At 45.5% G+C, this 14,986-nt stretch overlaps 1 protein-coding gene across 1 annotated transcript; it reads left to right on the top strand.

Moving 5' to 3' along the window:
• Positions 1 to 212: 212 nt before the first annotated feature.
• Positions 213 to 13,819, top strand: LOC142312668 (interferon-induced protein with tetratricopeptide repeats 5-like). Its single transcript, XM_075351664.1, is given in 5 exon segments — positions 213 to 743; positions 904 to 1,166; positions 3,533 to 3,715; positions 12,260 to 12,850; positions 12,852 to 13,819. Coding segments are annotated over 5 exon segments (2,421 nt in total). The 3' UTR covers positions 13,705 to 13,819.
• The last annotated feature ends 1,167 nt before the right edge of the window (positions 13,820 to 14,986 follow it).

Here is a 14,986-nt window from a genome sequence, read left to right on the forward strand (position 1 = left end):
CTTGAAAGCCGAAAACCGCAAGTCAAGATTCTGCTTCCCACCAATTCCGCCATTTTCCGCCATCTGTTCGCACCAAAATGCTGTCTTCCCCGAGAAAGCACATGAAGCCTAATCCCCGCCCTTCGTCTTGCTTGTGAGGCTGGAACCGAAAGTTCCCAGAGGGACACAGCGTGTGAAGGAGTGCGAAGTGAAAACCAAGGGGGTGCGCGAAGATGTCGGCGCCAGACGATGGAAGTGTGGCAGCGCTGCCTCCACCCAACCAGGACAACGTTGATGCAGCGGGCGCCGCTCCGGCTGCAGAAGCGGCTGCACCAGGACCTGAGGCGGTTGTGCCCATAATGCCTATAACCTTGCCGTATGTACCGGGTGCTGCCTGGCTCCCACACTATGATGGCCGACCAGACGTGCTGCAAGGATTCAAGAGAAAAAAATGTAACGTCCTTGACATGTATGCCCTGACCGGACGGCAGTGGGCGTTGGTGGTGCTCGGGCAGTTGACTGGCACTGCCGAGCTAGAGGTGGAGACGTGGACTGAGGTGGATCGGGTATCCGCAGCCGCCATTTTCAGAAGACAAGGAGCTGCATTTGAAACTCGCATGGAAGCGGAGCTCAGGATGAGATTTTACAGCTGCAAGCAACAGCCCCAAGACAGCATTAGGGATTACGCCTTGAAGCTACAAGTGGCGCTGCGGACCCTACGACTGAGCAACAATATTGGAGAGCCAGAGGGGAACAAGATGCTAGTGGAGCAGTTCCTACAAGGCCTTGGGTCAGTGGAGGACCGCAAGCAGCTTAGGCTGTGTGCCCTAGAGCATTCTGCTTTGGACTTTGCTACCCTGAAGGAACAAGCAATTAAAGCCCTGCAACCCCCAAAAGGCTCCTGACTCTCCACTCCCGTCCTAGCAAGCTGGAACGTCTCCAATCCAAGTGAAGCCCACTGCCCTGGCACTGCCGGAGCCCCCTCCGTTAACAATGCCTGGGACCGGAACAAGCAATTTATCTACCCAAGTACAGCAACTAAGTAAAGATGTTGCCCGGATTCTAAAGGCAATGCAGCTCAAGTCCAAGACCACTTCATCAAGGGAAATCCAACTGGCCGACTGCCCTGAGGACGTCCCATGGATGAGGAAGCGGACCTCGGCGTATAAAGGACGGTGCAACGATCGGTATGGCCCACCAGTATGCTACAAGTGCAACAAGACCGGCCACTACGCACGAAGCTGTCCTTTAAGCGCGCAGCCCCTGAGGCCAAGGGCCAATCCCCAGGAATAAATTGCCAAGGCCCAGCAGACTGGAGAGAGCGGTATGTAAGGGGACGACCCATTGTTTCCATCACCCTGGATGGGATCCCGACCTCTGCAGTCCTTGATACCGGCTCCCAGGTAAAGACTATTCCCTACATACTGTATAAGAAATTCTGGCTTTATGATGATCTGACCCTACCGGACGATAGCCTGACCATCTATGCTGTCAACGGGTTACTTGTGACTCAAATTGGGTTCAAAGAGGTGACCATTAAGCAGGGTAGAATTGCCGAGACAAGGCCTCATAGTAATGCAAAATGACCCTAGTGATTGGAACCCGAAGATCATTTTAGGAACAAATGTCATTGAGAATTGTATGAGTGAAGTGCTGTTTTTGCTTCAACAGCTGTCTGAGACTGCAGGAGCATGGCGACAGAGAGTCCTACAAGTGAGATCCGAGCCCTCCTGCAGCAGCAACAGGTAAATTTTTCCGGAGGAGAAATAGGTGGTGTACGGGTAGTGGATGTGGCCACTCTGGTAGTGCCCCCACGAAATGAAATGTTGATATGGTGCAGGGCAGCTGTAGGCTCCCGGGGACAGGATTACCTGGCAGGGGTAGAGCCCCTACCCTCAGAGCATTTGCCCACAGTGTTTACGGCCAGGGGGGTAGTTGATGTCCAGAACGGGAGAGTGCCCATGTGAGTGCTGAACTGTGGGGAGGAGAAAGTTACACTACCCAGATACGCCACCATAGCCAAGCTGTTTACAGTAAATGCAGATGACATCCATGCAACAGGCTCCTCAGAGAAGCCTAGCCGGCTCCCCAGTGGTAGCCCCCAGGACCCGGCAGATAAGTGGTGTCAGGAGTTACACGTGGGTACCAACTTTACACCTGCACATCATAAACAAGGGGTCTACAGGGTTGCCAGGGAGTATGAGCAGGTCTTTAGCAAACACCCATTGGACTTTGGGCGGATTAAAGGGGGACAACACCACATACCCACAGACACTCACCCACCTCTCAAGGAGAGGTATAGGCCTATACCACCTGCCCATTACCAATGTGCCAAAGATATGCTCAGAAGCATGAAAGAAGCCTGAGTGATTCATGATAGCTGTGGTCCCTGGGCTGCCCCGCTGGTACTAGTAAGGAAAAAGGATGGGACAATCAGGATGTGTGTAGACTATCGACAGATTAACAAAATCACACACAAAGACGCCTACCCTTTACCCTGAATTGAGGAATAGTTAGCTGCTTTGAAGTCTGATACTTACTTTTTCACCCTTGATCTCACCAGCGGGTACTGGCAGGTGGCAGTCGCTGAGGAAGATCAGGAGAAGACCACGTTCGCTACTCTGATGGGCTTATGTGAATTTAATAGCATGCCATTCGGGCTGTGCAATGCACCCGGGACATTCAAGAGGCTAATGGAGTGCTGCTTGGGCCACTGCAACTTTGAGACCGTCTTGTTGTATCTGGACGACGTCATTGTTTACTCCAAAACCTACGAAGCACACCTGGAGCACCTAGCAGAGATGTTTGACACCCTGTCCAAATACGACATGAAGCTCAAGCCATCCAAATTTCACCTACTAAAGCCAAAGGTACAGTACTTAGGGCATGTGGTGAGTGCCGAAGGCGTAGCACCAGCCCCAGAGAAGATCAGCCATACAGAATTGGTCGCGGCCCACTACTGTCAGAGAGTTGCGACAGTTCCTGGGCCTGATGGGGTACTACCGGAGGTTTGTCAAGGGGTATACCCAGATAATGGCCCCCTTACAGGACCTTCTGGTGGGTCAGACAGTGCACGGCAAATCCTCAGGGCATTCAAATGGGGCAAGGAGCAAGAAGACTCCTTTGAGCGGATTTAGTCTGTCCTGACCGGAGACGAAATCCTGGCCTATCCTGACTACGGTCTCCCGTTCATGTTGTATACGTATGCCAGTAATGTGGGATTAGGAGCCGTCTTGTCGCAGGTGCAGAAAGGCAAGGGGAAGGTGATCGCCTATGCCTGCCGGAAGTTGAGACCTATGGAGAGAAACCAAGAAAATTATAGCTCCTTTAATTTGGAGTTCCTGGTGCTTGTCTGGGCTGTGACAGAAAGATTCAAGCACTACCTTGCCACCGCCAAATTCACAGTCTATACAGATAATAATCCGTTGACCCACCTGGATACGGCAAAGCTGGGAGCCCTGGAGCAATGATGGGTCGCACGGTTAGCCAATTATGATTTTGTTATCAAATATCGGGCTGGCCGTAAGAACACTAACGCCGATGCCCTGTCCAGGATGCCCCATCTGTTAGATGATGAGCGGGATGAAGATGATCTGGAAGAGGTGGAGCTACCAGCGTTCCATCAGCCCATACCTGAAGAGCGGTCCAGATCCAGTGTTCACCAGCAGGAGATGATCTGCAAACCGTTGCCTCATCACAGCTGGCAAGAAGCCCAGGACCGAGACCCTGCAATCAAGTTGGTCAAGGTGTTGCTAGCCAGAGCTGATGCCCGTCTTGGACCAGGCGCCCCAGAGGAGGCCAGAAAATTGTGACAAGACTGGGGTCGGCTTTATCTGCATCAAGGCAAGCTATGCCGAGGCTTGATCAACCCTAAGACCCACGAGAGAATCTGTCAGATCGTAGTTCCCAAGTCATACATTCCAGTGGTGCTGGAGGCATACCATGATGGAGCCGGGCACTTCTGGTGGAAGAAGCTGGAGATGTTGCTCAGAAGTCGCTTCTATTGGATAGGGATGAGAGACTCCATAGAGGCCTGGTGTAGGAATTGCGGCCCCTGTGCCCTGAGGAGGCAAGACGGCATAAGTCAACAAGCACCACTTCAGCCAATTGTCACCAAGCAACCCCTGGAGATCGTGGCTTTGGACCAAGTCAAGCTAACCCCCAGCCAAAGCGGGTACACGTATGCGCTCACAATGGTTGACCACTACTCACGGTTCCTGGTGGTGGTGCCTGTTAACACTAGAAGTCCCAGGAATTTCGAGCTCCATAGGGTTCCAATGGTAGAAATGTCAAATTACCCCTCCCTGGGACTTCTAGTGTTAAAGATTTGACTGCCAGTACTGCGGAAAAGGCGTTCCAAGCCCACTTTTGAAGGCCACATGGGTACCTTGACCGAGTCCTTACGGATCAGGGCCCTGCATTTGAAGCTGAGATCTTTCAGGAGTTCTGCAGTCTGTATGGTTGCAAGAAGATCCGCACTACTCCCTACCATGCACAGACGAATGGGATGTGCGAGAAGATGAACCACCTGGTGATTAATCTGCTAAAGACTTTCCCCATGAAGAACGGAATTGGTGGCCTGAACAACTGCCGGACTTAGTAGACATCTACAACAACATTCCGGTGGGATCCACCAAGTGTACCCCAGCCTACCTGATGAGGGCTCGACCTGGAAGACTCCCGGTGGACTTGGAGATGGAGGTTGAATTGCCTGAGGCCTGCGCACCCGGAGAGGATTGGGACTCATGTCGCCAAGCTCAGTACAAGCAGATTCAGAAGTGTGTTGAGGAAAGTTGGAATCAAACCCGAGAACGGCAAGAAAGGAACTTCAACAAACAAGCAAAAGTAGCTCCCTTTGGCCCTGGTGAAGTCGTGTTGAAAATAAAGAGGAAACAACACAAGTTGGATGATCAAAGGGAAAGGGAGCAGTATGTGGTACAGCCATCCAACTTAGACAACCAAAAGACCTGTTTGATCAGCAAGGATCACAGGAGAACTACGGCTACGGTGTCTCGGGATCATCTGAAAAAATGCCCAGAACCTTTAAGAGTGGCAGAAGAACCACAACCTCAGACCCAAGTGGCAGGAGAAAAGAGTGATCCATACCATTCTAGGAGATTTTCCGGAAGATTGGCCCATGCAGAATGGAGCAGTAATAGTCCCTGTGTTAATATTCCCACAACCTGTGGAAGAACCAGAACAGGAAAGGCTTACTGACACTGCACCCACTCCAGCACCTAGAGTAGTGCCCATACCCTTGCCACGCACACGTAGGGTCCTACCAGCAACACCTAGCGCTGAGGGTGAGGAACTTGGAGAAAGTGTAGCCATACCACAAGAAGGGGAGGAGGGAACAGAGTTGAGGAGATCATCCCATGTTAATTTTGGTCAGCTTCCCCGGAGGTACAGAGAAGAGTATTAAAAAAATGTTATAATACCAGTAGTTTAACGATGCCATAGAATTGTTAGGTACCGGTGCTTTTGTTTATTGTTTTTCACAGTTTGTTATTTTCTATGTACAAAATGTTAGTAAATAAATGCTGAATAACTAATTGCAAATGAACGAAGAAGTTACCTGATTAACCACTAGATTCCTTTTCAGAGTGTTCACCCGGTACATGGACTCTGTTATTGTTTTTATAGATATAAGTAAATATGGACCATGGTCATAGGACTGGCGTGACCAACACGAACTTGTGTATTGCACATAGTTGCACCTCCTGTGCCAACCAGAATCGTCGAAAGACAACACCCGGGACCTTAACCTGGTCACGGACCCAAGGATAGGTTTCCAGGGGTTCAGGTTGTTTGGTTGGCGGGTTATTGGGATCCGGGACATTGGGACTGGACTGTCGCAGGAAGGGGCTGCAACGGAGTAGGTTGGTTCTCCGTTGCCACCAAAATCAGTAGCGTCCCACCATTGAGAGACGAACTCAATTATTGTTTAGTAACATTTAAGTGAAGTGCCTCCCCTGTGTTGGATGGAACCTGTTAATAAAAAAAATTGTGTTAACCACTTTTCTTTCTAGTTGAAAAAAATAAATAAAATTAAACCTCTGGTGTCTGTAGCTCAGGGACGAGCTACATTTAACCAAGGGGGAATGTGACGCCCTGGCCTATCAGGTCGTCACAGGGTATTGTGCAATCTGCCCTTCAGCACAGTATCCGATCCTCCTTGGTTACGGATCCCTAGCCTGTGGTGTTGCCAAGAACAAGCTAATCAAAATCCTAGAAACACTCTGCACCACACCCACCAGGCACACCAGTGGACAGCCTGAAGGGAATAGGGCTGGCCACTTGGGGGGTTGGTAAGGGGAGGTCAGGACTGTTAGGAGACAGTTGTAGAGAGTGGTTGAGTGGTGACTCTCGTGTAGAGATTTCAGGGAGCTGGGCTCCTCAGTTACTAGGTGGCAGACGTTGGTCTGGGCCTGGTAGGAGCTGGAACCCCAGTCGCAGGGGACTGTGTCAAGGGGCACGGAACTGCAGAGCAGGGCAGCCGGCGGGTTTGAGCTTTGTCCGGGCAGGGGGTAGGGCACGACGGGGTACGTGGACCCTAAGGTGGGAAGAAGCTTCATGCGTCCTGGTATTTTACCCGATGAGGACGAGGCCTTCAAGACTCGCCCTCCACCCGCTCCAAAATCGGGGTACTAGTACAACGAGAGGGATAGGACTTTCCTACTACACAGTCCAGAAAATCCCAAGCGTGAATCCTGAGAGCAAGCTCACTCCGTTAGCCATACGGGTTAGCGGAACCCGTTCAGTTCCAACCTGAAAGGGACCAACTGTAGAACAAGGTGCCAAGGTCAAGGTCACAGGCTAACAAGCAACATCATCAGGCACTGGATCCCGGCGTGCTCCCTCCTGGCTACAGAGGTGCTACGAATTCTGGTTCACAAGTTGTCGGTGTCAGCATTATTGGACTGAGTGAGTACGCAGTGACCCTTTCCTCCCCACAGAACTCCCAACTCTCCATCACCAAGCCCCCGGGCATCATCCCCCTACCCACGCAGGGGTTAAACATCCAGCTGCCATTCCACCGCCACCCGGTGCCCTTAACAGCAGCGGTGGTATCCCACCTTACCACATACCGTGGGTGGCGTCACGAACTACGATCACAAACTCCCATGTAAATACCCTCTTTTATTTCGGGTGTCCGCGCGACCCCATCCTCCTCTCGGGTACGGAGATCCCTCGAGCCACCGCGGACCTGGATCCGAGCAGCAGCCTAACTCTTGGCACTGGGGCGGTACACTGATGCTCTCCTTTCATCAACTTTACTAATTGATCATCTATACGAATGGGATGTAATTGGATGCGCCCTCTCTTGCAGCAGGAAGGAAATGTTTTGTCCTGCGCCATTTTGCCTTGAAATTTTTAGATTGGCAGAACTTATAATGAAATGTCAGTTCGCCAGCATAGTGCTCTTCAATACGTGTCTGATCAATTTGATTGAGAAGCCCTTTAGCGGCCAATGTAACTTGCCGTCGTCGAGTGGCTCTTTCATTTTCGACACGTATTCTATCTTGTTCTCATCTTTGTGAAATTTGTGTCTTTGTGCATTGTGTGTTGCCTCATAATGTTGCCTCACAATGTTGCCTCACACTGTTACCTCGGCAACATAGGGCTGTGGATGACTCATTGCGCACAGACACACGGACACGTCTAAATTAGGTATATTGATATAAGATCAACTGAAAAACCTACTGAAAAGTCTGTACAGTAAATGCACTCAATACTTGGTCCTGTGACTACAATAGAATTAAAAGACATAAATTTAATACAATCGAGCAATGTGGTGTGATCGCGGCAAAAAAACCTTTCTCCTATACAACTCCATAAAGTAACTTTTTGATGATATTCTAATTTATTAAGACTTGTACATAACATCGGACCAGGCTACAATTTAAAAGCTAAGCATGTCAGCAGTTAGGAGGAGGTTTGCAGGGCTCCTGTTCGGTGCCTGCGCCGTCCCTGGCTGTTTAACCCACTAATTGTCACGATCAATACCGATCGCAACAGTTAGGGGATTGGCAAAAGGATCGCACTCTCTCTCCCATCTAAATCGGCACCCCCGCGATGTAATAACGAGGGCCCGATCATTGTGATGGTGACCTATTAAATGAAAAAGTTACAAAAAGTTTAAAAAAATAAAATATTAAAAAAAATCAGAAACTAAAGAATAAAAAAATAAAAAAATTCCAATAAATAGTTATATTTGTGTAAAAAAAACAAAATAAACAAAAAAAGTAAACATATTTGGTATTGCCGTGTCCGTAACAACTCGAGCTATAAAACTATCACACTAGTTAACCCCTTCAGTGAACACTTTATTAAATAAAATAAATAAAAAAATCTAACAAAAACTGTCTTTTCAATATACAGCTGACAAAAAAGTGGAATAAAATGCGATCAAAAAGTCATATATACATAAAAATGGTACAGCTGAAAACGTCATCTTATCCCGCAGAAAAACAAGCCACCATACAGCTCTCTCAGACAAAAAATAAAAAGTTATAGCTCTCAGAATGCAACAATACAAAAACTGTTTTTTTCTTATAAAATTGTTTTTATGGTATAAAAGCAGCAAAACAAAAATAAAACTATAAAAATATGGTCTTTCTGTAATCATACCAACCTGAAGAATAAAGTTATCTTATCACTTTTACGGCATGGCGAACGGCATAAAAAAAACAAAACCTATTCCTGAGTTGCTATTTCTTCTTGATTTTTGCCTCACAAAAAGTGGAATAGAAAGCAATCAAAAATTATGTGACCAAAAATGGTACCAATAAAAACTCCAAGCCATCCCGCAAAAAACAAACCCTCACATGACTCTGTGGGCAGAAAAATAAAAAAACTATAGCCTTCAAAATCCAATGATGCAAAAAACGTTTATTTTGTAAAAACCTAAAAAATTATATAAACCTGGTATCGCTGTAATGGTACTGACCGGAGAAATAAAGATGCCTAATCACCTATACTGCAAGGTGAACAGCATAAAAAATAAATAAAGTCAATTCTTCACCTGCTGTTGATTTGTTCATGCTGCCTCTAATAGATTGCAGTACGGCGCAGCTCATATATATCTTGCGCTCTACGCTGAGTGCTTGCACCAGGATTACGTGTAAGGGTGCGTGCCCATAATTAGGAATAGCAGCATATTGGACGCAGCGTGTTTTTGCTGCATCCAAACTGTTGCATTGTGCAGTACAAGCACAGTGGATTGATTAATAGAAATCCCATGCCCACTGTGCGTCTTTTCTCTGCAGCATAAACTGACATTCAGTATGGCTTCCCTAGATGCATCATGTGAATTTATGCTGCGGAGACGCGAGTGTCCTCAGCTGAGAAACAGAGTCTGGTGCCTCCTTAGTGAATAGATCCATCTTGTGTTATAACTAAATCACGTATATCGGAGATCTAGATGGAAACCCCGATGTAAGCAGTCAGCATAGAGCACAAGACAAATGTGAACTGTTGCAAAATGTTCTGTATCAAAATTTTCACAAAATAGCGTTCAACTGAACCCAAAAAAACACAAGTCCCCACTCAAGTCTGTCATTGTCAAACAGAATTATAGGAGGCTTCCACACTAGTGGAAAAACACTATGGCACTCCCACTCCAAATGAACCCCTCTCTTCTGAGCCCCACAATGTGCCTAAACCACAGATAGCATCCACTTGTTTGGCATTATTGTAGTGAGGAGAGCCCACTTAAATGTATGAGGTGCAGGTTTACAGACCCACAAGCTGGGCACAATGTACGGGCACTACAATGTGCTGGGCACAAGGGCTTATTTGCAATTTTTAATTCTGCAACATTCACTTGGTTTGACACCATGGTGTTTCCCAGAGACTAAATTGTTACTACACCCATTCTTCGTGCTTTTCACTCCATGCGAATGGGGGCCCGGGGGTTCTGCCATTCTTGGTCTGTCCCACTAGGAGGTCTTGCATGGGGGCTGCCATCTTGGTGTAACCCTTGATGAAGCGACGGTAGTAGCCCACCAGGCCCAGGAACTGCCTCACCTCTTTAACTGTGGTAGGCTGCGGCCAACTCTGGATGACTGGGATTTTCTCAGGATCTGGGGCCACACCTTCGACACTCACCACATGCCTGAGGTACTGCACTCTGGGCTTCAGCAGATGGCACTTAGAGGGTTTCAGTTTCATCCCGTATTTGGAGAGGGCTTCAAACACTTCAGCTAGGTGTTCCAAATGGGTCTCATACGTCTTAGAGCAGACGATCCCGTCATCCAGGTACAGCAGAACTATCTCGAAGTTGCGTTGTCCCAAGCAGCACTCCATGAGCCTCTGGAAGGTTCCTGGGTCGTTACACAACCCAAAAGGCATGCTGTTGAACTCGCAGAGACCCATCGGGGTAGCGAACGTAATTTTCTTGCGGTCTTCTTCCGCAACCGACACCTGCCAGTAGCCACTAGTGAGGTCAAGAGTAGAGAAATAATTAGCTGTCCTTAGCGCAGCCAACGATTCCTCAATGCGAGGAAGAGGGTACGCATCTTTATGCGTTATCTGATTAATCTTCCGGTAATCCACACACATTATCATGGTGCCGTCCTTCTTCTTCACCAGGACCAACGGAGCTGCCCAGGGACTACAACTATCACGGATGACCCCTGCCTCCTTCATGTTCCTCAACATGTGTCTTTGGCGCACTGGTAATGTGCAGGTGGAATCGGCTTATACCTCTCTTTGATCTCTCTCACTCCTCTCAACTTGAACAACAACCCAATCTAGGCTTGAACTGACTGTTTTTCCCACCCCAGGCTGTCTAGACCCCTGGGTGGGCGTGTCCAACCACCTGGTCCCGCCCACTGGTGTGCCTATCTTTCCCTAAGGGGGGTAACTAGGGTTTCAGGTCGGCTGTGTGTCACCTAAGTGAGGGAAGATGTTATGCGGGTGCCTATCTGTGACTACCTGGTTTTGCCAGGGCGTCACAGCGTCACAGACAGTTTACGGCAAATCCCGTACAAATACGTCCCCTTTTTATTTGAAGTGTCCGCGCTACCCCCAGGTCCGGTAGAATCCCTCGAGCCACACTGCGGATCCGGATTCAAGCAGCCCAGCTGCTGGCACGGGGGCGGCACACTGCACAACCACTATTATATCTCCCTCAGTCCAGTCTGTCTCCTCACGGACTCTTTCCCGCACTGTCAATGCTGGGTTAAACCACACACAGTCCAGAGTAGGGGAGGCGACTATGACACAAACCTGGAACAGGGGACACTGTTTCCTTATTTACCAAAAGTATCCAGTTCTGTGCTTGCCACCAGCTGGACAATGTACTACTAATACCAACTACTGACGAGTTCTCCCACTGGAAGAAGATACTGCTGATGTACTAGTCTCATTGTTCATAGCAGCATTGCAACAGTGACTTCTTCCTGCGGTGAAAATTGCTCTGTGGCCTGACATTAGTAGTACAATGCCAGACTACCTGACCTGAACTCCCTGCCAAAGCCCCGGATCTACGGTCACCACTGCTGCCCGACCTCAACTCACTGACTCTACTCCATCACGGCTCACCGCTACTCTCACTCTGCTGTCACGGCAGAACACTGTGACTGGTGACATTGGGAATTACTACAATACAATGGCATCCAACTTCTCCCACAGATAAGACCCTGACAGCCCTGTGGTCATCATGAATAGATCACAACTGCTGCAGCCACGATATAATAGATACAGTTAGATACTGACCAAAGTCTCCTCTGCCCTGCGGCTGCAGTATTCACGGTGTGTCATGCTCAGACACATACATATCAGCAAATAAATGCATAGCTGCAGAATAAATAAATACGGTACATGTTAACACAGTACATACCATTTCATATTAGAAATAAGTATATAATCAATACTTATTAATAGAAAAATAAAAATTGCAACACATTTTCTTTAACAAAACTTGACTCATTAGGTGCCAAATATTTTAATTCTTAATATTTTTGCAATGGAGAGACAAAATAAAAAATAAATAAATAATTTTATTTCACTCTGCAGCTACTATTACATCATGTGTCCAGTTCAACACAAAGAATTTCATGAAAGGTTCTCATTATGCAGTTTTTAGCCATAGATAGTAAGTGTATGCAGCAAGTAGGAGAACAATAAACTTCCATTATATTTCTGAATCTATTTGAATGCATAGCAAGCTATTCATATACAATATATTATATAGTACTGTACATTTTTGTATATAAATGATATTCCTTTTTTATAAATTATTAATACCAATCCTCTCTCCTATTTTCTATCACAGTGGGTTATCGAAGAAGGCATTACAGCTGCGATTACTACAACTTCAATGTCACTTTTCATGGAAACTTCTCATAAACGACAAAGACCCAGATGAACTAGAGGACCGATTGTATGACCAATTGACATATCTGGTCACCAAGAACAAATACATGGTGTACAATTTCCTTGCCTATGTGATACATCTGAGAAAAGATTACACAAAAGCTATTGCAAATTTAAAGAAAGCAGAAGAAATGATAGAAGAGAACAATCCGGATGGGACTGATCAAAAATATTTGGTGACATATGGAAATTATGCATGGGTGTACTACTACATGAATCAGTATGAAGATTCTCAGAAATATGTAGATAAAGTGGAGCAGATTTATAAAGACCTGAAAGGTCCACAGGATATAGCAGAAATCTATGGGGAAAAAGGCTGGTCATTCTTAAAATGTGGTGGACAATATTATGAAGAAGCAAAACAATGTTTTCAGAAGGCTTTAGAGCTAGAGCCAGAAGATCCTGAGTGGATCACGGGATATGCAACAGTGGTCTATAGACTGGAGGGTTTCAATGGCAGAACATGTACTGCTCCAGATTGCAAATCACTAGTTATTGAGAAATGCAGTAGAGAAGAGTCCAAAAGATCCCGTGGTGAAGGCACTTCTTGCATTAAAGCTGCAAGACCTAAAAAGAACTGGTGAAGGAAAAAAGTATATAGAAGAAGCCTTAGAACAAGCCCCAAGCCTTCCATATTTGCTCCGTTATGTAGCAAAGTTTTACAGAAGAGCTGAGATGGTAGGTGAGGGCTTGCGTGTCTTAAAATCAGCATTAGATCTCATCCCAACTTCTGGATTTCTACATCACCAAACTGGATTATGTTACAAAAGAAAGTACTTAAATATCAAAAAGTCGCTTGGAAATGGGAACTATTATAGCAGACAAATGCACTCTGCGGAATTAGATGACCTCCTCCAAAATGCCCTCTTTCATTTTGAGAAGACGGTGGAGCACAAGAAAACATTTGTGTATGCATACGTAGATTTAGCAAATATGTATAGTGAAGCAAAGAAGTATCAAAAAGCCGAAGAGAGCTTTCAAGCTGTTATGTCACTTCCCGATCTTACAGATGAGGAGAAGCAGCAGATCTATTACAATTATGGGCGGTTTAAAGAATATTGCATGAGATCTGAATCAGAAGCCATCGACTACTATAAAAAGAGTTTGCAGATCACTGTGCCCAATCAAGACAGAGAATGGAGTGAAAAGGCCCTAACAAGGATTTCTATGAGGAAGATTAAGAACGATATTCATGATGCTGAGGGCTACGCTTTGCTTGGCTTTGTCCATAATACTAATGGGGAAAGAAATGATGCAATTGATTGCTATGAAAAAGCCTTGAAATACGACTGTTACAATGAGGAATATGTGAGTGAGCTGTGTGAGCTGAAACTGATGATATGAAGAACAAGTGAACTAGAATGGAGATCTTGGATGATTAAACTTACCTTTTGTTTCCCTTTATCAATATATAAATCTTCTAGTAATTTACTAAGAATAAGTAAATAGTAAACCTGCATGGGGGAAATTAGGGGGATGCGGCTGCAGTGTCTCATGCAATGTCTCTGTAAAACCCTATAAGAGGAAAAGTAACGAAAGAGGGGTTTAAATTAATTAGGACCCACATGGCTGAGCTTCATCTATTTTATTAGCTGTTTTTGGAGTGATATTTACTTTTATTTTTGTGTCGTTTGTTCATTATATAGCAGCTTAATGCTTTCAGTTATCAAATTATAGTTTAGCTTTTGAAAAACGTATCCTTACATTTCACATGTTGCCATTTGCATAGGACTGCACTTTATAAAGGAAACACAAACATAAAAAAATAAATATATAAGCAAACTGGTAAAAGTCACATTTACTACATTATTAGAGCATAATTAATATATAATGAGAGCACTTTAATGCTCTGATTTGCAAAAATGCTTAATTTATATGTATATGTTTAAAATAGAGGATGCAAAACCCTGGTGGAGTGGCCATGTTAGTAGTCCACTGATCCAGAACCCAGGGAAGCTACTTTTACCCGGCTGCATCCCTGGCACTCTTCTGACCGTAATGATGATGGCCCACATATCAGTAGAGGCCCCGGGAATATACATGTTTATATAATGTAATCCTAAATTTTGCATTAAAGTTTTTAAAATTATTACTGCTTCTATGTTTATTATATTATTCATTTGTGAAAATAAAGTTTTGTTATATACCTATTTGGTAATTCTTGTAATATTTCTTTGTACTTTGGTACACCCATGGTACGGTGATGTAATAGCTTATAATAGGACTTGATAGCAGTAAAAAAGGGTAAAACTAGTGGCCTTCTTTAGGTCTCAGCTTCCATAACAATCCATTAGAAAGTCGCTATGAATTACAGCATCTAAGAAATTTGTGAATTGTAATTGTAAAAGCTATTGTAAAAGCTATTTTCAGTTAAGGTAGTCAGGGCCGGGTGAAAAAGTCTCAGTGGGCCCCATGCACACACACCTACACAAATATGTACACATACAGGAATGCAAACATTTACATATTTGAATACAAATTTACAAACATACAAATATATATGTATATATATATATATATATATATATATATATACACAGTAATATACACAGTAATATACACTGACATACATAAATACACACAACAAACATGCACACACAAACACACTGTGTGCAGAATTATTAAG

The sequence above is a fragment of the Anomaloglossus baeobatrachus genome, chromosome 5, assembly GCF_048569485.1.
Source record: "Anomaloglossus baeobatrachus isolate aAnoBae1 chromosome 5, aAnoBae1.hap1, whole genome shotgun sequence".
Classification (NCBI taxonomy): Eukaryota; Metazoa; Chordata; class Amphibia; order Anura; family Aromobatidae; genus Anomaloglossus; species Anomaloglossus baeobatrachus.